Genomic DNA, 25,348 nt, shown 5'->3' with positions numbered 1-25,348 from the left:
CTATGTACACACGGCACACATACACACACCTATGTACACGTGGCACACACACATACATGTCTATGAACACACAGTACACACATACACACCTATGCACACACCGCACACACATACACACCTATGTACACACAGCACGCACGTACACGTCTGTGTACACACAGCACACACATACACACCTATGTACACACAGCACGCACGTACACGTCTGTGTACACACAGCGCACACATACACACCTATGTACACACAGCACACACATACACACCTATGTAGACACAGCACACACATACACACCTATGTAGACACAGCACACACATACACACCTGCGTACACACAGCACACACGTACACGTCTATGTACACACAGCGCACACATACACACCTATGCACACGCAGCACACACACATACACGTCTCTATGTACACAGACACACCCCATCCAAACTCAGGGCTCCCGTTCCCAGTGCCTCTGGGGCCCCAGGGGACCCGTCTCCCCATCACTGAGCCGGGGCAGCTCCTGCCAACAGGGACCATGCCACGCTGGTGTGTGTTGATCTTTAATGTCAGCACTGCACCACGTTCACCCTATGGCACCCTTCCCTCACTGGCCAGCCAGCAGGAACGGGACCCCCCCAAATCAGTTCTCTGTGCCCAGACCTATTGCAGGGTGACAGCGGTGGCAGCGGAGGTCTGGGGGTGGCTGATGATGCCCAGCAGCAGCCGGGAGCCGAGGTCCTGGGCCATGCTGGGTCCCCATGGCCACGGTGTGGGGCTCAGCAGAGCACACAGCCCCTCGTGGGTCTCCTCCTGCGCTGGCTGCGGCGGGCAGCACTGAGGGCAGCCCTGCAGGCCTCTGTGAAGATGCCACTGACGTTCTCCTGGTACCTGGCCGAGCACTCCAGGTAGGACACGGCGTGGACCTGCCGGGCCATGGCCTCTCCCTGTGGGGAGGAGCAGGATCAGACCCCCCCGAATGGCCCCAGTTCACCCACACCCTCATACTGGGGAGCATCCTGGGGTACCACTCGCCTGATGGTAGGACACGGGCTCCAGGCGCCCCTCCTGCAGCTTGCGCAGCACCGCACGGTCCCGCCGCAGATCGGTCTTGCAGCCCACCAGCAGCACCGGGATGCCCTTGCAGAAGTGGTTCACCTCTGGGTACCACTATGGAGAGAGGACACATGGAACCCGGGGATGGGGAGGTGCCACCTCTCATAGGGAGGGTGTGTGGGGCGGGAGAAGCCACCCTGGGGATGCGTTACCTTTGTTAGGACGTTGTTGTAGCTGCTGGGATCAGTGACGTCGAAGCAGATGAGGACAACATTGGCATCCGAGTAGGACAATGGGCGAAGCCGGTCATAGTCTTCCTGTCCTGCCGGGTGGAGATCATGGAAGCATGGAATGGTTTGGGTTGGAAAGGACCTTCAAGCTCCTCCAGTTCCAACAGGCAGGGACACCTTCCACTGGAGCAGCTTGCTCCAAGCCCCTGTGTCCAACCTGGCCTTGAACACTGCCAGGGATGGGGCAGCCACAGCTTCTCTGGGCACCCTGTGCCAGCGCCTCAGCACCCTCACAGGGAAGAACCTTTTATGCACCAGTTCCTTAATGGGCTGGGTCCCCCCCCCCAGGTTAACCTCTCATCTCCCGTTGTCAATGCATAGGGACACCCCTCCAAAGAGTGACACCTCAAACCCCATAAATACCCTGGGATCCCCTGCTGTCCTACCTGCAGTGTCCCAGAGGTGGATCTTCACAGGCTTGCCAGCAACCTGGAGGGAGGCTGTGTACTTCTCAAATACAGTGGGGACATAGACCTGGCAGGGGACAGGAAGGGCATGAGACAAGTCCTAGCTGCCCACAGGTGGAGGGGACCCCCAACAGGAGATGTGTGCATGGGACAGGGCATGAGGCTATACCCAGGGTCAGGAGAGGGAAATAGGGTAGGGGGGAAGAGTGGGGTCCTGGCCACAGGACAGACCCTTCTCCCTGTCCCATGACCCCCCCCAGGGGAGGCAGAGGTGTCCATCATAACATCATAGAATCATGGCATGATTGAAGGGATCTTAAAGCTCCTCCAGTTCCAACCCCTGCCACAGGCAGGGACCCCTTCCACTGGAGCAGCTTGCTCCAAGCCCCTGTGTCCTACCTGGCCTTGAACACTGCCAGGGATGGGGCAGCCACAGCTTCTCTGGGCACCCTGTGCCAGCGCCTCAGCACCCTCACAGGGAAGAGCTTCTGCCTTATCTCCAACCTGAACTTCCCCTGTTTCAGTCTGAACCCATCACCCCTTGTCCTATCGTTACAGTCCCTGATGAAGAGCCCTTCTTCATCAGCCTCATCAGGCTCCCATCAGCCCCACGCTGGGCCACCCCCTGCCCCAGCACCCCCAGTCCTATGCCCTGCAAACAGCCCCACTGTGCCCATCCCGCCCCATCCCGCCCCCCTTCTCCCACGCCACCGTTCCCAGGAGCCTCCCCGGCCCCTTGCAGGACCACGACCCCCCCATGCCCACATCCCACCCCCCTGAGCTCCCCCGGGACGCAGCATCCGGTACCTTGGGGAAGTCCCCCCTGGCGAACGCCACCAGCAGAGACGTCTTCCCGCAGCCCCCGTCCCCCACGACCACCACCTTCACCTCTGCCGCGGGGGGCCCTTCCCGCTGCATGGGGGCCGCCGGATCCAGCCTGGCCTCGGCGGTGACCGGGATGAGGACGGGGCGGTGCGAGGCACCCGCCCGGCCCGGGGCGCGGCCGCCACCCGCCCGTGGCTCCGCTCGGGGCTGGGGCCGCGGTGCGCGGTGCAGGGCAGTGCCTCAGGCAGGGCGCTCACACCCGTACGGGTGCCTGCGGCGCGGGGGGCTGTCCCTGGCACCCCGTTTCCCCCTCCCTGGAGGGGGGTTTATTGCCCGCAGCATCCACAGGAGGCAAAGTCCAGGGCGGAGGGAGGTGCAGGGGGTGACTCACAGCTCCCGCTGCCACCCGTGCTGAGGCGCACCCGCTGCTGACGTGCTGTGCCCAGCCCTGCCCGGCCCTGCAGGTGCTTGGGGCGCTGGGGGCAGTTGTGGTGTCCTCGACGTAAGGACGTGGAGCTGCTGGAGTCCAGAGGAGGCCACGGAGCTGCTGCAAGGGCTGGAGCAGCTCTGCCCTGGAGCCAGGCTGAGAGAGCTGGGCTGGGGCAGCCTGGACAAGAGAAGGCTCCTGAAGGGGAGACCTGAGAGCAGCTCCAGTGCCTAAAGGGGCTGCAGGAAACCTGGAGAGGGGCTTGGGACAAGGGCCTGTAGGGACAGGCCAAGGGGAATGGCTTGAACCTGCCAGAGGGGAGACTGAGATGAGCTCTTAGGCAGAAGCTCTTCCCTGGGAGGGTGCTGAGGCGCTGGCACAGGGTGCCCAGAGAAGCTGTGGCTGCCCCATCCCTGGCAGTGTTCAAGGCCAGGTTGGACACAGGGGCTTGGAGCAAGCTGCTCCAGTGGAAGGTGTCCCTGCCCGTGGCAGGGGTTGGAACTGGATGAGCTTGAAGCTCCCTTCCAACCCAAACCATTCCATGATTCTATGATTCTACATGGGGTGGTGCTCGGCGGTGGCTGGGCTCAGGTGCCCCCTCCTGCTGCTCCCCCAGCCCCACTTTGGGTTCACTGAGTGCACTCCTAGCAGCAATTACCAGCTTATTGAGCCACAGAAGCATCTTTCTGCCCTTACTGGAGGAGCAGAGGGCACCCAGTGCTGGGGGTGGTGCTTTGCCCACTGGCTGCCTGTGTCCCCCCCTGCAACAGGGGACACAGAGAGCAGCCAGTACTGCTTTGCAAGGGGAGAAGAGACCATGCCTCCCATATCCCAGCTTGGATGTGGGGACATGGTCTTGGACAAGATTTGCCACCCCATGGCCCTGTTGGGAGTGAACGGTATAGGGGTGCATGGAGGAACAGGGGTATCGTTCCCACCAGCACCATGGCTGGGTCTTCTCCTGCTCTCCTGCTGCCTGTCCCCCATCTCCCTTGGTGGGTACCAAGAGGTACCCAGGTCCAGGAGGTCCCTGTATCCCCCAGACCAGTGGGGACAAGGCTGAACCAATGGCTTGAACACCAAATTCCCACCCAGACCTGATGCACAACAAAGATGGAGCAGAGTCAGTGGCGGTTCCCATGCAGGAAAGCTGGGAGGGAAATGGAGACAGTAATGAACAATCTCTGAAGGATGCCAGCATCAGGGCAGGGTGTGCGGAGGAGACTGCAGCACAAGGAAACAATTAGGAAGATGGCAATTACCAGTCTATAATGAGATAGGAGGTTGAACCCTGAAAGCATCCCGGTTCTTTCACAGCAAGATGTAGCCGCTGCAGTATCCATCCTCTGGGGCATTCCCCTGGAGAAAGCATTGCTTTGGGTGAAACATTTCCTTTCCCGCAAGCCCAACAGGAATTTGACAGGAGCAGAGGCTCGGTGATGCAGCCTGGGTCTGCAACTGCCCGTGCTCCCTCACCACCTGACCCATGATCCTGCAGAAACGCCCCAAAGAGCAGCTCTATTCGGAGGAGAGGCGAGGAGGACAGGGAGACCCGGGTTCTCCTCATCGGAGAAGACTGTGGCAAGGAGAACCAGAGGGAAGGAACTGCTTGGACACCCGGGCAGCTCAACCCGTGGAAAGGTAGGGATGGGACCAGAGATGCTCGCGTCTCCCTGGAGCTCCCAACCTCTCCCTGCTCCCATTCTCGTCCACCCTCGGGCTGCCTGGAGCCCCTCCATCCTCCACACTGACCCCCAGCCCATCATTGGTGGGCAGCACTTCCCCAGCTCTTCTGTTACCCCCCTGTCCCCAGCCCTGCTGAGCCACCTCACTGGACCCCTCATCCTGGCACATCCCATTAACTCTGCATCTGCTCTGACCACAGCCAGGGATCACATCCCACCTCCTGCCATGGAGCTGAACCAGACATTCCCACCCCCGTCACCAGTGCTGGAGACCGATGGAGACAACCTGTGCAGGATAGACATCACCGATGTGGCTATGGACACTGTCACGCTGCTCATCTGCCTCTGTGGGCTGGTGGGGAATGGGGCTGTGCTCTGGCTCCTTGGCTTCTGCATCCGCAGGAACCCCATCACCACCTACATCCTCAACCTGGCCGTGGCCGACTTCACCTTCCTCCTCTTCATGGTCACCTCAGTCCTTCTCTACATAATGGAGAACATCTTCTGCTCCAACGCGGTGGCTCTGGTGTACCAGAGGCTGCTTTTCCTGCTCTCGCTGTTCTCCTACAACATGGGCCTGTATCTCCTGACGGCCATCAGCATCGAGAGGTGCGCGTCCATCCTCTGCCCGCTCTGGTACCGCTGCCGCCGCCCTCAGTGCTTGTCAGCCCTGGTGTGTGCCCTGCTCTGGGCCCTCTCCATCACTGTCATTGCTGCAGTGACATCTCTGTGCCTCTTGCATGAGGATGATCACTGCCGCGTGGCTCTCATCTCCATGTACGTCCTCAACTTCCTCATCTTTGCCCCACCGATGGTCACTTCCAATGTGATCCTGTTCGTTAAGGTCCAGTGTGGCTCCCAGCAGCGCCAGCCCAAGCGGCTCTACATCGTTATCTTCCTCACCGTCCTCTTCTTTCTCATCTTCGGGGTTCCCCTCAGCGTCTGGAGCTTCCTGCAGCAGTTTGGCTACGCGGCTGTGCCTTCCCAGGCTGTTTTCCTGCTCGCCTGCATCAACAGCAGCATCAACCCCTTCATCTATTTCCTGGTGGGGAGCTGCCGGAGGCGCTGCTCCGTGGTGCCCCTGCAGGTCGCCTTCCGGAGGGTCTTCGAGGAGACGGGGGTCACCACGATCTCCTCCTAAGAGCCACTGTGCTCGCACCGGCTGTGCTGAGCCCCCCCACTTCATGCTCAGTGCTCACCCTTGCTCCTGGCTGTGCCTGCAGGCCGCCTTCCTGTAGTGCTGGGATGCAGCCCATCCCTTGTCCCAGTCCTGTCCCCAGCCCATCCCATGGTACCCCTGTACCCATCCTCATCCCATGCCCAACCCCGTCCGTAGACTGCCCCATGTTATGCCTGCTCCATCCCTATTCCATCCTTGATCCATCCTTGTTCTCATTGCCATCCCCGTTCCTATCTCATCCCCAACCCCATTCCTATCTCATTTCCATTCCTGTCCCACCTTTATTCTCATCCCATCCCCATGCCACCTCATCCACATTTCTATTCCAACCTCATGCCATCCCCACTCCCTCCCCTCCTCACCCACATCCCACCCCTATCCTTTCACCATCCTCATTCCCAGACCACACTCATCCACGTCTCATCCCTACCCCATCCCCATCCCATCCCCATCCCCAAACCCATTCCTATCCCACCTTTATTCTCACCCCATCCCCTTGCCACTCCTATCCGCATTCGTATCCCAGCCTCATCCTATTCCTATCCCTTTCTCACTTCCCTTTTCCATTCCCATCCATATTCCTGTCCTAAGCTCATTCCATCCCCATTCTCATCCCGTCCCATCTTTGTCCACACCCCATTCCCATTCCTACCCAATCCCTACACCCTCTCATCCCTATCCCCATTCCTATTCCATCCCCATCCCATTTCATTCCTATCCGCATTCCTACCCTATCCCCATTCCCATCCCATCCCTGTCCCCTCCCTCCCGCTCCCTCTCCGCGGCCGCGTCCCGCCGGGCTCTGCTGCCCTCCAGCGACGGGACGGGCTCGCTCCGACCGCTCCAGAGCCCGAAGCGGCCCCAGCCCGGCTCCGCGGCTCGGCGGGGGCTCCAGCGGGCGCTGCCTCCGCTCCCGGCCCTGCTTCTCCCCAATAAACGCCGCTGGCTCCATCGCCGCCTCTCGGTCCTCTGCGGGTACCGGGAGGGAGAGGAGGAAGAGCTCGGGGGGGAGGAACTCTCTTTGGGTTTGTACCCCAGAAACAGGCCCCCCCATACCCGATGGGGTGGCCCGGGGAAAGCAGCCCATGGGGAGACACCGGAGCGCAGGGGACGATCGGGGGGCGGGGGGAAGCGGGAGGTGGGGGGGTGCATGGAGGGATGGGATTTGGGGTGGATGGTGGAAGGTATGGGATGTGGGGGGGATGGTGGGAAGATGTGAGATGTGGGGAGGATGATGCAAAGGTGTGGGATGTGTGGGCTTTGGTGGGATGGGAGGCGCTAGTGGGATGGGGGGGGGGCTGTTGGGAAGCTATGGGATCCGCGGACCTGGCTTAGGGGTCCAGGAGGTGATGGGATTCCCTGCTCATCAGAACAGGAGGGACCAGCCCTAAATCCTAAATATGACATTGAGACAGTGTGGGACGAGGCTGCACCAGGCAGGTCTGCACGTCCCCAGGGCCGCTCCAGGGTGGGCAGCATCCCTTCCTCCCGCCTCCGTGACAGCACTGGAGGAAACCGAGCCCTGCCTTGTTCCAGCTCCAGCACCATCATTCCGCACACCCACAGCTCTCCCATCACCGTGATGGAGCTCAGTGGAGGCAAAGCCGTAGGGGGGGGGGTGATACCCCGTGGAGCCCATAGTGACCAACAGATGTGGCACCCTGCTCCTGGAGGGTGGTGGCTGGGCTGAGGACCACAGACTACCCTTCGCTTTGCTGCCCTGATCTGAAGAAGGAGGAAAGCTCCAGCCTGCCGAAGCCAGGGAAGAGGACGAATTCTATAAGGAAGAGCCTTAGCTCACAAAATAAATATATATCTATATATATTTGAGGAGATATTTGCTGTGACAGCAATAAACCAGCCTGAGGACACCGCCAAACCGCTGCACCCCTCCTTCCCGCACCAGTTGTGCTGCTGCAGTCCCAGTTGTGGGCAGTTGGTGTCATTTTTGCTCTGGTGATCACAAGCCCTGTGTGCACATTCCCCCCCCCCCGCGCCTCATCCAGCCGGCAACAGGAGCCGGGAGAAGGCAGGATGCTGTTTATTGGTGTCAGGCATAGGGAGGTACCAGCGGAAGGGGAGGTGGTAGGACCTCAGCAGGGTATGGTGAGGAGCATTGGTCCCCCCCATGGTGAAGGTAGGATGAGGAGATGCACTTAGGACACCAAAGAGTTTCTACCCCCACAAAGTACATGAGTCAGAGTTACCCGAAGGCAATGCTCATCCCAAGAAGCAGGGGATTTGCAGGGACTTGGTCTTCTAGGGTGCATTTGCCATGGAAGTGATGGAAGGGAGGAGGAAAGGGATGCTCCCTGCAGAGCATCCTTCCACACATTGACCTTGGTGATGCTCTCCTGCACGATGACATGCTGCCGGCGTCTATCAATCTGGTTGCTCTAGGAAAGCCTCAGGTACTGTCCCAAGGGCCCAAAGCAGGGTGCTGGGATGGCTTCAGCAGGTGGGGGCCAGCACGTTCATCGTTGTGTCACTGCTGAAGGCGATGTTGTCCTCTGGCTCCCCAAAGACCCTCCTGAAGGAGGCCTGCAAGGGCATCAAGAAGCAGCGCCTCCGGCAGCTCCCCACCAGGAAGTAGATGAAGGGGTTGATGCTGCTGTTGATGCAGGCGAGCAGGAAAACAGCCTGGGAAGGCACAGCCGCGTAGCCAAACTGCTGCAGGAAGCTCCAGACGCTGAGGGGAACCCCGAAGATGAGAAAGAAGAGGACGGTGAGGAAGATAACGATGTAGAGCCGCTTGGGCTGGCGCTGCTGGGAGCCACACTGGACCTTGATGAAGAGGATTGTGCTGGAAATGACCATCGGTGGGGCAAAGATGAGGAAGTTGAGGACGTACATGGAGATGAGAGCCACGCGGCAGTGATCATCCTCATGCAAGAGGCACAGAGATGTCACTGCAGCAATGACAGTGATGGAGAGGGCCCAGAGCAGGGCACACACCAGGGCTGACAAGCACTGAGGGCGGTGGGTGCTGGAGCTGAGGATGGACGCGCACCTCTCGATGCTGATGGCCGTCAGGAGGTACAGGCTTGTGTTGTAGAAGAACAGCGAGAGCAGGAAAAGCGGCCTCTGGTACGTTAAGGACTCAAAACTGAAGCAGAAGATGTTCTCCATCATGTAGAGAAGGACTGAGGTGACCATGAAGAGGAGGAAGGTGAAGTCGGCCACGGCCAGGTTGAGGATGTAGGTGGTGATGGGGTTCCTGCGGATGCAGAAGCCAAGGAGCCAGAGCACAGCCCCATTCCCCACCAGCCCACAGAGGCAGATGAGCAGCGTGACAGTGTCCATAGCCACATCGGTGATGTCTATCCTGCACAGGTTGTCTCCATCGGTCTCCAGCACTGGTGAAGGGGGTGGGAATGTCTGGTTCAGCTCCATGGCAGGAGGTGGGACGTGGTCCCTGGCTGTGGTCAGAATGGATGGAGAGTTAATCAGAGAATCATGGAATCAGCCATGCTGTAAAAGACCTTTAAGATCATCAACCCCAGCTCTGCCAAGGCCACCCCTGACCCATGGCACTGAGGGCCTTGTCTATAGGGTTTGTGAGCACTTGCAGGGCCGGTGCCTGCAGCCCTGCCCTGGGCAGCCTGTGCCAATGCCTGAGCACCCTCTGGGGCAGGAATTGTTCCTCAGCTCCATCTAAACCTGCCCTGGTGCAGCTTGAGGCCGGTTCCTCCTGTCCCATCCCTTGTTCCTTGGGAGCAGAGCCCAGCCCCTCCTGGCTCCATCCTCCTCTCAGGCACTTGTAGGCAGCCATCAGGTCCCCCCTGAGACTTAATGGGATGGAGAAACCAGGGCTGAACAGCGTGGTCCATCAGGAGCTCCCTGTGCTGGGAATTCATCAGTGGAGGGCACGTGGGATGTGCTGGGTAGCAGAATGGTGGGTATCGTGCAACAGGAGAGGGAGATGGGAGGAAGAGAAAGGTTCAGTAGGAGATGCAGAAGGAAAGCCCAAACAGCAGGGACAGGAGCTGGGGAGAGCAGTGCCAGTCTCCAGGAGAGGGTGGGATGAACGTAGCTGGTGGCAGTGGGTGCTGGAGGAAAGGAAGGTGGGGTAGGGATGGAGAAAGATTGCACTTAACTGTTAGCTTTGGAGAAGCAGCAGGCAGGGGCTTTCAATCGGATCAACGTCGGTGTCTTGGCATCTCACGCTCCCTTTGGATCCATTCCCTGAAGCGGGTCCTCCCAGGGCAGCAGCATATAGAGTAACGTCCCCTGGTCCCCAGGAGGTGCCCCTGTTCCTGGTGTGCCCCTCGGCAGCTCCGCAGCCACAGCGGGGTCGTGGAGGAGCTGGGAATGGTTTTTGTAACTGTGGCTACATCAGAGCTGGGCTTCCTCCTTCTTATTTATTATCACCACAAAGGAAGTGGCTTTTGCCAGCAGCTCCACAAGCAGGACTTTGTGAATGGCTCCTCATTTCCTCCTGATTAGAAACATTCCCCCTCTGGGACAAACACCCGCTTCCTGCCTCTCCTCCGTGTCCTGGCAGGCTCCTGCCATTCCTCATTCCTCCCCTGCCTGTTGCAGGGCTCCCCAAGACTTCAGCATCTTTGGGGTCATCACCCATCCAGCAGCAGAGTGTGGTGCTGGTGATGCTGCTGATGCTGGTGATGATGCTGGTGATGATGCTGGTGATGCTTTTGGTGCCATTGATGCTGCTGATGCTGGTGACACTGGTGATGTTTTTGGTGCCGGTGATGCTGCTGATGCTGGCGGTTCTGGCAGAGCAGCTGGATGCTTCTCAGAAGCAACTCCCCTTCTGGGAAGAGCATGAGAATCATTGCCAAAGCCTCGTATGGGCCCAAGGGAACACAGCTTCAAACCGGCGCCAAGACTTTGTGTTTCTGACCAGTCTAATGCAGGCTCTACCAGCCCAGCTGAAGGACAACACACAGCTTCTTTTCAGCCACGTTACAGCAATATGAACACCTGTAGCCCAGATTAATTATTGCTCCTACCCCTCAGTAATGCCATGAAAGCTGTTGGAGAGCAGATTTCATGGAATCACAAACTGGTTTGTGTTGGAAGGGAGCTTAAAGCTCATCCAGTTCCAACCCCCTGCCATGGGCAGGGACCCCTTCCACTGGAGCAGCCCGGATGTCGTTAAACAGGGCTGAGCAGAGCATCCTTGGAGTTACTGGGCTGGATGCGCTGTCCCTTGGGCAGGTCCAAGGGGACCGGGAGCTCCATGCAGTCACTGCACGGCCTGCCAGGGGTTTATTGCTGTAGCCAATATGTTTTGCATAATTAACAACCTTGCTGTGATGATTAAAAAGACAACTGTGGGCTGTAGAATGAAGCTCTTGGTTGCCTCAGCTGTGGAAGAGCTTCTCCAGAGGGATCCACTGCTCCAAGGAGCGCCCTGCACCTCCCACTCTAGGGTGCCCTTGCAATTGGGAGGTGCTTCTGGCTTCTCTCCCAGCTGCCTGGCTGATACCAGCCTTTGGCTGCTCTAGAACAGGCATTTTAGATACACCTAAACATACATCTAAAAATCTAAAAAATAATCTAAAACATCTAAAAAATAATCTAAAAATAATCTAAAAACCATACATCTAAAACATTTTAGTCCCTAAAACTGACACCCAAAGACCCTGGATTTATCCCGGTAGCAATTCCAGTCTCACCATTTTTGCTAAGGACAAGTTGTCTCCAAGGGTTCACATCAAAATCACTTCATATCAAAGTCCCTTCCTTCAGTGGGGCTGTATGAGCAAAGCAGACCCTATCACCTGTGTTTCATGCATGGGCAGAGCCCATCACTGAGCCACCAGCCCTGGGAATGCTGGTGGGACCTGCGGGATTCTCCCCACTCCCATCTCCTCCAGCATCCCCCATCTGAACTGTCCAGCCTCATCCCAGCTTCCTGAGGCCGGCAAACCCAACATGGTCCCCACAGCCAACCCCATTAGCCTTTGATGGGGCTGCTTTCCACTTGCAGAGTCAGAAGGGAAAGAGCATCTTTACTGCAGCACTCTTGGGCTTTGGACCTGGGCTGGGATGGATGGGGACATCCTGGAAACAGGCTCATGCATATGTGCATCTGCATCAGCAGCACCCAGAGGATTTCTGGCTGAAACCTCCCATTCATGGTCACCTCGGCAAGATTCCTGCAGCGGGGAACACCAAAATAAAAGCAGAACCATGCTTGGGCAACCTTCAGGGGGAAAAAAGCACCTCAGAAGTGGGAGGGTTTGGGATGCTCTCACACCGCTCATGGCTATGGATGCTGCAATGGGTCTCCCTTCCCTGGGGGGAGGAGGATGGATGGTGAAGCACATCCTGCAGCTGCAGAAGCTGGGAGGTACCACTCTGCAGGCCTATGCCAATCTGCACTGGCTGCAGATGGATGAAGAAAGCTTTCCCTCTGTCCCATGGAATTCCAACTGACCAGAAGCTTCGGGAGTAACAGGGGGATGGAGCTGCAGTGCTGCTGCATTGCATTTAACACAGCCTATTACCAGAGCAGGGCATTTTTAGCTATTCCTTATACTGCTTTAGCATATAAAAGCTACTTTTGGGTTGATTGCAGAGGCTGAAGGAGAAGCCCCTCAGCAAGTCAGGTTCAGAGCTGACAGGGTATATTTCCCATTGTCCCACAGTGGGTGACTATTCCCAGCCAGGCCAGCCCATTCCTCCAGCGGGGCTTCCCAAAGGATGCTGCACCGGGATGCTGGAAGCGTGCCGAGGGGGAACTGGGAGCATGCTGGTCCAAAGGACTTGTGGTTAGAAGAACATGTGGGACAAAGGGAGGGAGACGAGGAGATGGCAGTGGTGATTGCAGAGCTTCCTTGGCATCGCTGCTCACTGGGACACTTGGAAGCTCAGCACTAAGACACTTGTTTTAATTAAATAACCCTGGGTGAAAGGATTGTCCTTTGTTATCGACCATATATTGTTGTCACTACCCTGTTTTGTTCTTGTTTCTTATAAATAGAATGTCTGGGTGGGTTGGGAGAAGATGTTCCTGTCGGGAAGTGAGGGCCTTCTCTTGGGCCATCCGCAGCATGAGCCTCAGGCGGAGGAATGCTGATTAATGAAGTTCAGTTCACACACGTTCCTGCGGTTTGGCATTCCATCCCTCTGGCCCTGGATATGGCAGAGATGGTAAAAGACCAATATCCAACTCTGCTTCCTGCCTTCTTTTTAACACCTTCCAATATTTGTTTATTTCTTGGGAACAAAGTGGTCCTAAAGGGAACATGAAGATGTTGGAAGGGCTGGATCAGCTCTGCTCTGGAGCCAGGCTGAGAGAGCTGGGCTGGGTCAGCCTGGAGAAGAGAAGGCTCCTGAAGGGGAGACCTGAGAGCAGCTCCAGTGCCTAAAGGGGCTGCAGGAAACCTGGAGAGGGGCTTGGGACAAGGGCCTGTAGGGACAGGCCAAGGGGAATGGCTTGAACCTGCCCGAGGGGAGACTGAGATGAGCTCTTAGGCAGAAGCTCTTCCCTGTGAGGGTGCTGAGGCGCTGGCACAGGGTGCCTATAGAAGCTGTGGCTGCCCCATCCCTGGCAGTGTTCAAGGCCAGGTTGGACACAGGGGCTTGGAGCAAGCTGCTCCAGTGGAAGGTGTCCCTGCCCGTGGCAGGGGCTGGAACTGGATGAGCTTGAAGCTCCCTTCAACCCCAACCATTCCATGGTTCTATGTGGCATAGATACAGCAAACAGGGAAGCAGGACAGAGACCACAGAATGAGCTTAGTTCTCCTCCGAGGACTCACGCTGCATCCCTGCAACCTCAGCAGTGTGAGACATGGGGATGTGGCATGCAGCAGCCAGCACCAGTGAGGGGCAGCTCCAGTGGTGTGTGTCATCCCTTGGATGTGGTGGCTGGATGTGTCACTCCATCCCGCTTCCCTCTTGTCCTCCCCATGGCACAGGGTGATGAAGGTCTCCACTCAGCTCTCGCAGACAGGGAAGTGACACTCAGCATCAGCTCCCTGGGGTTGATGGTGGCTTCTTTGTGACAGCAAAGTGTGGGCTTTCACGTGGATGGGAGCCGTGACACAACAGGGCTGTTGCTGATGGGCTCAGAAGAGGAGAACAAGAAGGGAAACAACACAGCAGCAGCTTTGCAAACAGGAAGCGTTTGAAGCAACCAGCACACGGGTCTGCAACGCCCGTCCTGTGAGCGTGAGTCTTTGGCAATCTGCTTCCGCTGCTCTCACAAGCGATGACCAAGCCCTGGCACATCTGCATGCCTTCAGTGACCACCCCTGAGCAGAAGCCGTGGAGAAGAAGACTGCTGGAGGAACCTCATCATGGAGTCCCCTTGTTCCTGCTGGCCAGGTCTCCTGTGGGATGGTTTTGGCATAGCAGCTGTGTAAAGGTCTCACGTGCAAGTCTGACGCAGAGGCCTGCAGCTCTGGAAACCAAACTGTGCAAGGATTCTGCCCTCCCCTGCCTGGTGAGAGGGGTCTGGGACTCCCCTTTGCTCCTGTCTCTGTCCTCTTCATTCTTCCCATTTGTCTCCTCACTGTTTTCAGTCCTTAAAGGCCAAATGGCTCCACATGCCTTTTGTTCCTTCTTCCACTCCTCTTCCAGCTCTGTCTCCTGTCCCCCATGACCAAGCTTTTCCCTCCTATCCCTATTTTCTCTTCTCTTCCCTTCCCTTCTCTTCTCTTCTCCCCTCCCCTCCCCTCCCCTCCCCTCCCCTCCCCTCCCCTCCCCTCCCCTCCCCTCCCTTCCCTTCCCTTCCCTTCCCTTCCCTTCCCTTCCCTTCCCTTCCCTTCCCTTCCCTTCCCTTCCCTTCCCTTCCCTTCCCTTCCCTTCCCTTCCCTTCCCTTCCCTTCCCTTCCCTTCCCTTCCCTTCCCTTCCCTTCCCTTCCCTTCCCTTCCCTTCCCTCCCCTCCCCTCCCCTCCCCTCCCCTCCCCTCCCCTCCCCTCCCCTCCCTTCCCTTCCCTTCCCTTCCCTTCCCTTCCCTTCCCTTCCCTTCCCTTCCCTTCCCTTCCCTTCCCTTCCCTTCCCTTCCCTTCCCTTCCCCTCCCTTCCCTTCCCTTCCCTTCCCTTCCCCACTCCTCTCTCCTCTCACTGCTCAGTTCTTACGTTCTCCGGGTAGCAGATGCTGTACCTTGGGAAGGATTGCAGAGACCAGAATGACCAGAGGACATTCCAAGTACTCGTGACCTGAAAGCCACAGATTGTGCCTTCATCTCTTGCCTTTCCCCAGGTGAGCACTAGAAGAGGAAGATGAACCGGCATCCCAACGACACGATCCATGACTGGCATACAGTGTCCCCAGCGCCCACAGAGAGCCTGGTCTATGAGGATGAACGCAACGGGACCCAGTGCTTTGCACTGAACTCGTCACCGGGAGCATCACACTGCTCCTCTGCCTGGGTGGGCTGGTGGGGAACGGAGCCATCCTCTGGCTCCTCGGCTTCTGCATCAGGAGGAGCCCCTTCACCGCCTACCTCCTGAACCTGGCCGTGGCCGACTCCTGCTTTCTCCTCTTCACATCAGCTTTCCTTGTGGTCTATCACATGCCCGTGCTCAGCTGCTCCCACCCAGCGCTCCTGCAGGTGCTGCGGCTGTTCCACTCCATGGTCCTGCTCACATACAGCACCAGCCTCTACCTCCTCACTGGCATCAGCATGGAGAGGTGTATGAGGTGTCCTCTGGCCCTTCTGGTGCCGAGGCCACCACCCGGAGCTCCTATCTGCTGCCTTGTGTATCCTGCTGTAGGCCCTCTCCTGTGTGCTTGCGGGGCTGGTGTACTTCGTGTGTTACCTGGATCACTTCCAACACTGCTGGATGGTTCTCGGGCTCTTGTGCTGCCTCAATTTCTGCCTTTTCACTCCCTTTATGGTTCTTTCCAACGTGATTCTCTTCATCAAGCTCAGGGGCAGCTCTTGGCGGCACCACCCAGCAAGGCTGTACGCGGTCATCTTCCTCACCGTTCTCTTCTTCCTCCTCTTTGGCATCCCACTCAGTGTCCAAATCTTCCTCAACTTCTTTGTCTGTATTAACCTTGTCTTTGAGGTCTGCCTCTTGCTGGCTTCTTTTAACAGCAGCATCAATCCCGTTATTTACATCCTGGTTGGGAGCTATGGGAAGTTCACGTTCAGGGGGTCCTTCAAAGTGGCTCTTCAGAGGGTCTTTGAAGATAGGGCAGATTCCCAAGAGGTGGGACCCCTGTGATGGAAATCGCTGCCTGAACCCCTATGGCTGAGACTGGAGAGGGGCGGCCCTGCCTTTGCACCCCATGACAGCACCCCATGGCCTGGCTGGGTGAGCAGGACCAGCAGTGGACAGTGGTGTCCCCCAGGACATGGCCATGGGCAGGGCTGGTTCCCAGCTCAAACTTGGTTTTAAGTTATTTAAATAAAGGTGTCTTTCAAGTAACTTACTGGTGACCATGGCTTCTTCCTTGACGGCTCCATGGGGAGCTTGTTGTCAAAATCATGGATGTGACCATCCCCTCACGCTGCCCACTAGACATTGTACATGCATGATACATGCTGAAACGATGTGGTCCAGGAGGTCCTGCCTCATCCATTCTCCTGTTCTCCAGGGTTAGCGCAGCCATGCTCCTGGGCCCTCATCTGCATCTTGTCTGCTTCCCACATAGAAAGTCCCAACTCTTCCTGCCTCTACCCGCTCCTGGGACCTTGATGCCTGATACTAAAGCACCAACCACTCACTACTTTGATCCTCAAAAGCCTCCAGACCACAGGAGATGATGGTGAGGGGACAGAAAGGATGCTCTCAGCTCCTTCTGCCTTTATGTTCTCCTGTGGCAGAGTCTGACAGAGAAAACTCATCTCAGCCTGGCTGATGGAGCTGGAAGCATCACTCAACGCCCAAACCTCTACCCTTCCAAGGGGGGTTAGCTGGGAAGGCAGGGACAGGCAAAGAGGCAAGTGCTGCTGGAGATGGGCACTGTGGGTTGGACAGAGGATGGACAGACAACCAGTGGCTGATGGCTGTTGGCAAGTGCAGTTCAGTGCAGTGGATGGAGAAGCCCATGGAGCAAACCACCAGGACAGAGGCAAGAAAAGAGGCAGACAGAGAAGGAAGGTTCTCACGTGTGATGGCTGCAGGAGACCCAGCTCTGCCTGCCAGATGGCTTTATTGGCTTTCCCAGCACACAGAAACAGCTGCTACCAGAGCCATAGCATTTAGAGGCTGTAGATTCCTTTGTGTACACACAAGCCTGACTCCAACACGAGCAAACAGCCCACATCTGTGCTGGAAATCAACATTTTAGGCAGACACGCTCAGGATGTTACCCACAAAAGCAGAAGCCAAGAAACCCTGGGTGATTCTGCTCTTTTTCTGATCACATGGGTAGATGCTGATGTACCTTGACCCACAGAAAGCCTGGAGAGGGGCTTTGGACAAGGGCCTGTAGGGACAGGCCAAGGGGAATGGCTTGAACCTGCCAGAGGGGAGACTGAGATGAGCTCTTAGGCAGAAGCTCTTCCCTGTGAGGGTGCTGAGGCGCTGGCACAGGGTGCCCAGAGAAGCTGTGGCTGCCCCATCCCTGGCAGTGCTCAAGGCCAGGTTGGACACAGGGGCTTGGAGCAAGCTGCTCCAGTGGAAGGGGTTGGGGTTGGAGCTGGGTGAGCTTTAAGCTCCCTTCCAACCCAAACCATTCCATGGTCCTCTGTTTCTCTGATTCTCTTCTCATGACCTGTTTGCACTTGAAAGCATTGGCATTGCGAGGAGATGTGAGATTCTCCAGTCGGGGACACAAATGCAGCATCACCAAGGGAGAGAGGAGGCGGTTTTGGTCCTGCGGTCCCCACATGTGTCAGTTCCCAGCAGGAGCATCCCTGCTCCCAGATGCAACAGGAGCTGTTTGCATTTGTCCTTCATCACAGTCAGCCTGGGTAGGAGTCATCTTATCTCCCTTCAGCTCTCTACAAATTCCATGGGCCTCTCTGAGGCACTATAGAAGAAACCCGGATGAAACCCGTAACTTTTTGGTGGTTAAAGCCAAGTGAACAGCACTGATTCACCTCTCCTTAGGAAAATCCAGATTTTCCTGGAATCCTGATCCATCTTTTCTTTGCTGCTTGGTGCCCTCCGTGCTGTGCTCTTGGAAACTGTGCATTTGAAAGTCAAGTACTGCAGTGACATTGTGGTGTATGGGTTTCAAACCCAGATCTGAATCAGAAATAGAGGTTTTGCTGCAACGCCCAGCTTGTAGCACTGGGTCGTAAAGACACACGCCTGGAAGGGGAGGAGGAAAGTTCATTCCGTCCAAAGAGATGAGTATTTTGGGACTGGGGTTGCTTTAAAATGAAATGAAAGAAGACCATGACAGGGTCAACAATCAGCTCTTCCCATAGGTCTGATTTCTGAGAGTCCTTTTAGTCATTTCCTGTGCAAGGAAGAGGTTATAGCCAGAACCCTGCTCCTGTCAAACACAATGAAATACCCCCTCTTTACAGGAACCCTTGACCTGCTTGGCTGTCAGCAAGCTGCTTTGTGAAAGGAGTTGAGAACGACCCCTTGTTGGAGGCTGCGCAGGCTCACCGAGGCTTCGGGCCAGTTTTCCAAGTGCTAATTCCAGGAAACCTCATGAAGCATCACGAAGGCAGCAGATGGTGAGTGTGAGGTGATGGGAGCCTGCTCCCGGCTGCCGGAGGAGACAAGGTCAGACCTTTCTGGGTGGGTTTTTCCAGCTTAATTTAGTGCCTTCCCTCACTGGTGTTGAACCTGTTGGTAAATACTGGGGAATAGTGGTCTGTGGGGTATGGAGACCCATGGGAAAAGGTGGTAGGGGAGCAGTGAAATGAGTGTCCCACTGAAGGAACCCAGCAGCTTGGTAATGTCAGCTATAATATTAGATACCTGAGAATCCATATCAGATCCACTCCCTAAACAACTTGACCTTTGACATAGAATCCCAGCATGGTTTGGGTTGGAAGGGACTTTAAGGATAATCTATGTCCAACCACCTGGCACAGGCATCTCCAAGGACAATCCTTTTATCTTATTGTTTCCCTCCTCCAGATCTGCTCCATCAAAAGCCAGGAAGGAGGCATCTCCCTAGCTTTGGCTCCACCTCTATACATGCTTTTTGTGCCAGGTATGTCATCCCCATGTCCCCACATCCTGTCTTCCACCCCTCCTGTCCCTCATTTCTCTCTGTGCTCCTCCGTGTAGAAGCTGGGGCATGGCTGCAAAGATCTGAAAGCCTATTGTGAGGGACAGCAGAGGTCCAAATGTGTTTCTGCTTCATCTCATCTCTGCAGCTGCGTGAGGAGGAAGGAGAAGCAGCAGAGGTTTTGCAATGAGCACATCATTCCTTGCCATGGAAAGAGCCAGCCCTGCTTGCTGGAGCCAGCCAGCATGGAACAGGAGTTGGCATCACCAGCTCCCGATGCATGGGGACACTCACTACAACTGGACCAACTGTGAACCTGGTCACTGGAGCAAAGTCCCTGCCACGCTGCTCATCTGCCTTTGCGGGCTACTGGGGAATGGGGCTGTGCTCTGGTTCTTCACCTCCCACGTCCGCAGGAACCCCATCACCATCTACGTTCTCAACCTGGCAGTGGCCGACTTCACCTTCCTCCTCTCCATCACCATCGCCCTTGGGATACTTTATGGCCCAGAGACCCTTTGCCACAGGCTGGGCTCACGGGGAGTGACAACCGTGTTGAACATCACCATCCTCTTCTCATTCACCGCCAGCGTCTACCTCCTGACAGCCTTCAGTGCCATGGCAGCTCTGTCTGTCCTCCCCATGGCCCACTGCCACCGCTCCCAATGCTTGCCAGTGCTTGTGTGTGCCATGTTCTGGGCCCTCTCCTTCCTCCTCACCATGACCCTCTTCTTCTGCCCTGCAGCACTCATTGCCTTCGTTCTCAGCTACCTCTTATCGCTGCTTACCCTGGTTTTATCTGGTCTAACCCTGCTTACCAGGGTCTTGTGCTGTTCGTGGCAACATCCTCCAGGGAAGCTCTGTGCTGTGGTCCTGCTCGCTGTTGTCTTCTTCCCCTTCTTCACCGCTGATTTTGGGTACTGGCTTTTGCTAAGGCTGTTTGATTTTTCAGTCTTTGTCTTCAATGCCTCTCTGCCCTTGGCGTGTGCGAACAGCAGCATCAACCCTGGTATTTACTTCTTGGCTGGGAGCTGCACAAAGAAGTTCAAGCTCTCTGTGAAGGTTGCTTTCAAGAGGGCTTTTGAAGACCTAACCGAGCCCCAGAACAGAGGTGAAACTCCCAGAGCAAACACAGTGGAACCAGCCGTTTAAACCTCTGCAATCCCTCCCAGGGAGAAGATGCTCCAGGGATGGAGAGAAGGAACATGGGCCAGAACAGGATTAGCTGCAGTGGGACAAAGCGTGCTGGGTGGCATGGGAACTCCTGCCTGGGGGAGAACACTGAACAAAGTGATGAAATACCTCTGCTCTGGAGCCAGGCTGAGAGAGCTGGGCTGGGGCAGCCTGGACAAGAGAAGGCTCCTGAAGGGGAGACCTGAGAGCAGCTCCAGTGCCTAAAGGGGCTGCAGGAAAGCTGGAGAGGGGCTTGGGACAAGGGCCTGTAGGGACAGGCCAAGGGGAATGGCTTGAACCTGCCAGAGGGGAGACTGAGATGAGCTCTTAGGCAGAAGCTCTTCCCTGTGAGGGTGCTGAGGCGCTGGCACAGGGTGCCCAGAGAAGCTGTGGCTGCCCCATCCCTGGCAGTGTTCAAGGCCAGGTTGGACACAGGGGCTTGGAGCAAGCTGCTCCAGTGGAAGGGGTCCCTGCCCGTGGCAGGGGCTGGAGCTGGAGGAGCTTTAAGGTCCCTTCCAACACAAACCAGTCTGGGATGATTCAAAACTTTTGCTTTGAATCTGTCCTGTTCAACAGGTCTGAGCTTTCCTCATCTCAAAAGTGAACTTGCTCAAACAGAGCCATGGACGCTCTTCCCTTCTGCCCGTGGGGTTGTTTTTGGTGTGTCTGCTTAACAGAGCAGCGTGAGAGTGGGTCAGAATGCTTGGCACAGCAAGGCAGAATAATTCCAGGGCAAACCCTTGTGCCTGCATCTCCAGACATGTGTGAAGAGCGTGTGAAGATTCCACATCCAGCATCATGACGAGGCAAACAGGCATGTGCTTGGGATTGCCCCTGGAAGGCTTTCCCTGAAATGCTTCTGCTGCAGATGGAGTTTTGTCTGCACATGACGTGGGTTCTTGACTGGAACTGCCTCCTGGGGCTCTTCCCACTTTTCTCTGGGCTGTCGGGATGGGCTGGCTTGAGCAAACGGCATTTCGCAACCGTGACCCGAGGTCTCTATCCACTTCTGGTGTGCCTGTTCCTCATCTAGAAAAGCAAAAGGAGTAGCGTTAAAATGAAACAACCCCAAAAGCAATGCAGGCTCTGTAAAGACTCGATTTTCCATGTGAAAGAGGGTACAGGGAGAGGAAAGAAAACAGTGGATGGCTGTTGAGGCCATGAGGCCTGAATCCCTCTAGCTTGGCTCAAGAACTCCCTGGGTAAAAGGGGTCATGGCAGCCCTTTCTCTGTTTCTATCTCCCCCTTTCTCTGCTTCTACCTCTCCCTTTCTCCTCTTCTCTCTCCTCTCTCTGTCTGTCAGTCCTTGCTATCAAGGAGCTGGAGGATACACCAGCTCTCATTTGCTTCTGAGTTGTACTGTTCCCTGGCATGACTCCTCACCAGCCTGCACTAACTTGAGTAGGGAGCACAAGGGAAAGGCTGGGAAGATGAAGCAGGCAGGGAAAAGTGGAGGGAGAAAAAGCATCAGCAGAGCAGAGCTATGGATGCTGTGGTCTCTGGGACCTGGGATGGTGACAGAAGGTTCTCTGCCCTTTGGCTTGTTCCTCAGAGTGACAGGTCACTGGAGTGGCTGGAATGGAAATCAATCACTTGTCGCAGTACAGGTACAGAGCCAAGATAACTAAAGCCATCAAACTCCGATAAAACCGAGACGCTCAGATGGGAGGTGGCCTGGGTGATGAAGCAGGCAAGGATGATCCCAGGAAGCAGGAAAAGACCATGTGAGGATCATGGTCCTTCTGCGCTTGCCTTGGGAGACATTCTGTGGATGATGGGAGCTTTTGCTGGACAAGTTGTAACTCGGAAAGTTTTACTTTCCAAATGACAGTAATATGGCAGAGGGAGAAAAAGCCCTCAACTGCAGAAAATTCCTGCCCTGTTCTGTAAACCAACACTTAATAAATGCTTCTTAGATGTTTGATCTCATCATGTAGCTTCAAAACACGACTCACCACTCATGCATTATACTATCGCTTCTCTCTCTAGAAGCAGTGGCACGTTAGTTACCCTTGGAGTCCAATACACAAAGAGGCTGACAAGAAACCCGGAGAGGGGCTTTGGACAAGGGCCTGTAGGGACAGGCCAAGGGGAATGGCTTGAACCTGCCAGAGGGGAGACTGAGATGAGCTCTTAGGCAGAAGCTCTTCCCTGTGAGGGTGCTGAGGCGCTGGCACAGGGTGCCCAGAGAAGCTGTGGCTGCCCCATCCCTGGCAGTGCTCAAGGCCAGGTTGGACACAGGGGCTTGGAGCAAGCTGCTCCAGTGGAAGGTGTCCCTGCCCGTGGCAGGGGTTGGAACTGGATGAGCTTTAAGGTCTCTTCCAACACAAACTGGTCTGGGATTTAAGGCAGTAAGAAAAGGATGGACAGCTTCCCATTGTGTAAGAGACAGGCAAAATATGAGGTACTACAATGACTTTGCAGTTGGCAAAGCAAATACAGGAATGAGCATCTCTGCCTTGCCAAGACCATCTGGTCCGGTGATCCTCAGGCTAGCTTCAAGCCATGGCTTGGAGCCGTATCTGGAGGGTATCTTGTGAGCTGTGCCACAGCAGGTCCCCATCTCAGCCTCTGGAGCTGACATGAGCCTGCTGTGCTTCTCTCTGCTATCACAGAGCTGATCTTTGCCATCAGACATCCCGAGTTGTGATCAGATCCCGAGTTGTGATCAGATGCTCCTTGTGATCAGAACCCCTCTCCTGCCATCTAGAGGCATCAGCCCCGCACACGTCCTTGCAAACAGCGCTGGGCACGGGCTGGATGTGACCCTGCAGTCCCCTGACTCTGAGGTCTGGGTGAGCCGCGGGGCCGGGGGCTCCTGTTCGTGGCAGTTTCTCCTGATTTGCTTTCTCTGCATCTCTCTCTCACAATCATTCCTTCTTTGTGTCTTAGTTCCCTTCCACCCTGCCCTTTTCCTTCATTTCTACCTCCCTTCCCTTCCCTTTCCTTCCCTTTCCCTTTGCAGTTCCCTTTGCCTTTCCCTTTGCCTTACCCTTTTTCCTTGCCATTCCTACCCTTCCATTCACTTGCTTTCCCTTCCTTCCCCCTGCCTTAACTTCCCTTTCCTTCCTTTCCCTTTCCTTCTCTTCCTTTCCCTTTCATCGTCTTTTCTTCATTTGCCTTGCCTTTCCCTTTCCTGTTCTTCTTGCCTTGCCTTGCCTTGCCTTGCCTTGCCTTGCCTTCCCTTCCCTTCCCTTCTCTTCCTTTCCCTTTCCTGTTCTTCTTGCCTTGCCTTGCCTTGCCTTGCCTTGCCTTGCCTTGCCTTGCCTTGCCTTGCCTTGCCTTGCCTTCCCTTCCCTTCCCTTCCCTTCCCTTCCCTTCCCTTCCCTTCCCTTCCCTTCCCTTCCCTTCCCTTCTCTTCCCTTCTCTTCCTTTCCCTTTCCTGTTCTTCTTGCCTTGCCTTGCCTTGCCTTGCCTTGCCTTGCCTTGCCTTCCCTTCTCTTCCCTTCTCTTCCTTTCCCTTTCCTTCTCTTCCTTTCACTTTCTTCTTATTTTCTTCCTTTTGCTTGCCTTTCCCTTTGCCTTTCCCTTTCTCCTTGACTTTCCTTCCCTTCCATTGCCTTCCCTTGGCTTTCCTTTCCTTCTCTTCCTTTCCCTTTCCTTCCCCTCCTTTCCCTTTTTTCTTCTTTTCATCCCTTTCCTTGCCTCTCCCTTTCCCGTTCCCTTTGACTTCACCTTTCTCCTTGCCTTTCTTTGCCTTTCCTTTCCTTTTGCCTTTTCTTTCTGCCTCTAGTTGATTTTTTCCTTTTCCTTCCTTCCTTCCTTCCATTCTTTCTCTAGCTCTCACTTTTTCTTCTTTCACTCTTTCTTTTCCTCTTCGTCTCTCTCTCACTCTCCAGACTGTACTGTTTGCCTGTGCCGCCTTCTCTCTTTCTTTCTCTCAACCTTCTCTGAACCCACCCAGCGGTTCTCCTCGGCTTCCCTGTCTGTGCAGTCCCTTTGCCAGAGCCCTGCCTGGCTGGGACAAGAGACACGTCCAGAGCTCCCCCAGGGCCTCTCTCTCACACCTTCCCCAGCCAAAGAGCTCCCCCAAAGCACCACAACACTCGGCTGCTCGGCCAAAGCACACACAGTTTATTTACTGGGGCCAGGGCCAGGATCCTCATTGCAATGGGGAACAGGGCTCAGGCCTCCTCCTCCCCAGAAGGGCCTTGGGCAGTGCTCTCCATGGGGATGCCCTTCCAGGGCCCTGAAGGCTACAGCAGGTCTTATTTGCTCTGACCCATTGATTCATCCCCTGCCCCTTGCTCCAGGCCTACACAACCAGGCTTTGCCTGGGCTATGCAGGAGTTGTACCTGCCTGAAGCCCTGTCTCCATCCCCTCTCATGGGTGGACCTTCAGCCTGTGCCCTAGCCCTGCTTCAAGTCTATCTCTAAGGCCTAACTCCTGCAGCTCCAGGCTGGAGCCCTGGAGAGACTGTGGACCTTGTTCATGACTATGCGTTCACCACATGACATCAAGGGATCCCCTTGGAGGACTCCAGCCTTGGCAATGACAAGCACAGGGCTGGAACTCCCAGAAAATGGTATTTAAAAGCTGGAAAACACATGAGAGATGGAGAAAACATAAGCCATGGTAATGCCCTTCCCTGTGATGCTAAGGGATGAGATTGTGTGAGAGGAACCCCTTGTAGATAAAAGCACATTTGCAGCACTATGTACGCCACAAAGTGTAATCTCAGAGGAGACACATGCCCATCAGGGATGTGATTAGAGGCAGTGGGCAAAGCCCTCGTGATGTTCTCTTTCTGAGGAATAGTGATTTCTCATGTCAACTTGACACAAGGCCATGCTCTGCCTCATTGGCTTCTGGTGAGGGGATTCTCTTGGCATCTCCTGTGCAGGATCAGGCCTGGGGGAGCAGCGGGAGGGATGGGCATGACCAGGGGTGGTTCTGCACCGCAGCGAGGATGGGAAGAAGAAGCAGGGTTGAGGCCATGGGAGTGTCAGCGACTTCTGAGGAGTTTCTGCTCGTTCATCCCCATTGTTGATGGTCCCTGGCTCATCTCGCTCGTTCTCATCTTTCTGCTTTCCCCTGGCCCCGCCAGATCTCTTCCCCACCATCCCTTGGCTGAAGGAACATGAGATTGTCTGACCCATCCCCTCCTTCCTGAGAGTTTTGGGTGCAGAAAACGGTGTTTCAAAGGATGTTTTATGGAATCTGAGAGCCTTTCTCATGGGATCAGAAGAGATCAGCCCCTCCTGGTGAACAGCTGGGGGGAGGAGAGGAAGGGGGTGACGTGCCCAG

The 25,348-nt window shown here is 55.9% G+C and overlaps 3 protein-coding genes and 2 pseudogenes across 5 annotated transcripts; 3 read left to right on the top strand and 2 right to left on the bottom strand.

Annotated features, from left to right (window-relative positions):
* Window positions 1–769: 769 nt before the first annotated feature.
* On the bottom strand, window positions 770–2,661 carry RHOD (ras homolog family member D; the record flags this gene model as incomplete). The annotated part of the gene is made up of 5 exons (XM_080618341.1): window positions 770–937; window positions 1,026–1,160; window positions 1,259–1,368; window positions 1,723–1,810; window positions 2,551–2,661. 5 exons carry the CDS (start codon window positions 2,659–2,661, stop codon window positions 770–772), a joined length of 612 nt encoding a protein of 203 aa, XP_080474467.1.
* A 2,245-nt stretch (window positions 2,662–4,906) lies between these two features.
* Window positions 4,907–5,821, top strand: LOC308221593 (mas-related G-protein coupled receptor member H pseudogene; annotated as a pseudogene). The gene has a single exon. The product of its transcript is annotated as a mas-related G-protein coupled receptor member H pseudogene (transcript).
* Window positions 5,822–7,992: 2,171 nt separating this feature from the next.
* LOC308221511 (mas-related G-protein coupled receptor member H-like) lies at window positions 7,993–9,262 on the bottom strand. The gene has a single exon (XM_080618529.1). It carries the CDS (start codon window positions 9,251–9,253, stop codon window positions 8,312–8,314), a length of 942 nt encoding a protein of 313 aa, XP_080474655.1. The 5' UTR covers window positions 9,254–9,262; the 3' UTR covers window positions 7,993–8,311.
* A 4,850-nt stretch (window positions 9,263–14,112) lies between these two features.
* On the top strand, window positions 14,113–16,065 carry LOC308221124 (mas-related G-protein coupled receptor member H-like; annotated as a pseudogene). Its single transcript, XR_013958982.1, has 2 exons — window positions 14,113–14,276; window positions 15,040–16,065. The product of XR_013958982.1 is annotated as a mas-related G-protein coupled receptor member H-like (transcript).
* A 3,069-nt stretch (window positions 16,066–19,134) lies between these two features.
* LOC308221357 (proto-oncogene Mas-like) lies at window positions 19,135–20,079 on the top strand (the record flags this gene model as incomplete). Its single annotated transcript, XM_080618340.1, has 1 exon — window positions 19,135–20,079. The coding sequence occupies one exon, from the start codon at window positions 19,135–19,137 to the stop codon at window positions 20,077–20,079; it is 945 nt and encodes a 314-aa protein (XP_080474466.1).
* Window positions 20,080–25,348: the final 5,269 nt, after the last annotated feature.

Source organism: Psittacula echo (genome assembly GCF_963264785.1).
Source record: "Psittacula echo genome assembly, chromosome: 5".
NCBI lineage: Eukaryota > Metazoa > Chordata > Aves > Psittaciformes > Psittacidae > Psittacula > Psittacula echo.
The sequence above is the reverse complement of the archived record's forward strand: the minus strand, read 5'-3'. Positions and strand labels throughout refer to the sequence as shown.

What these genes read in the sequence shown, in the direction of transcription:
- LOC308221511 (XM_080618529.1), bottom strand. Translation starts at nt 9,253, where the DNA reads ATGGAGCTGAACCAGACATTCCCACCCCCTTCACCAGTGCTGGAGACC.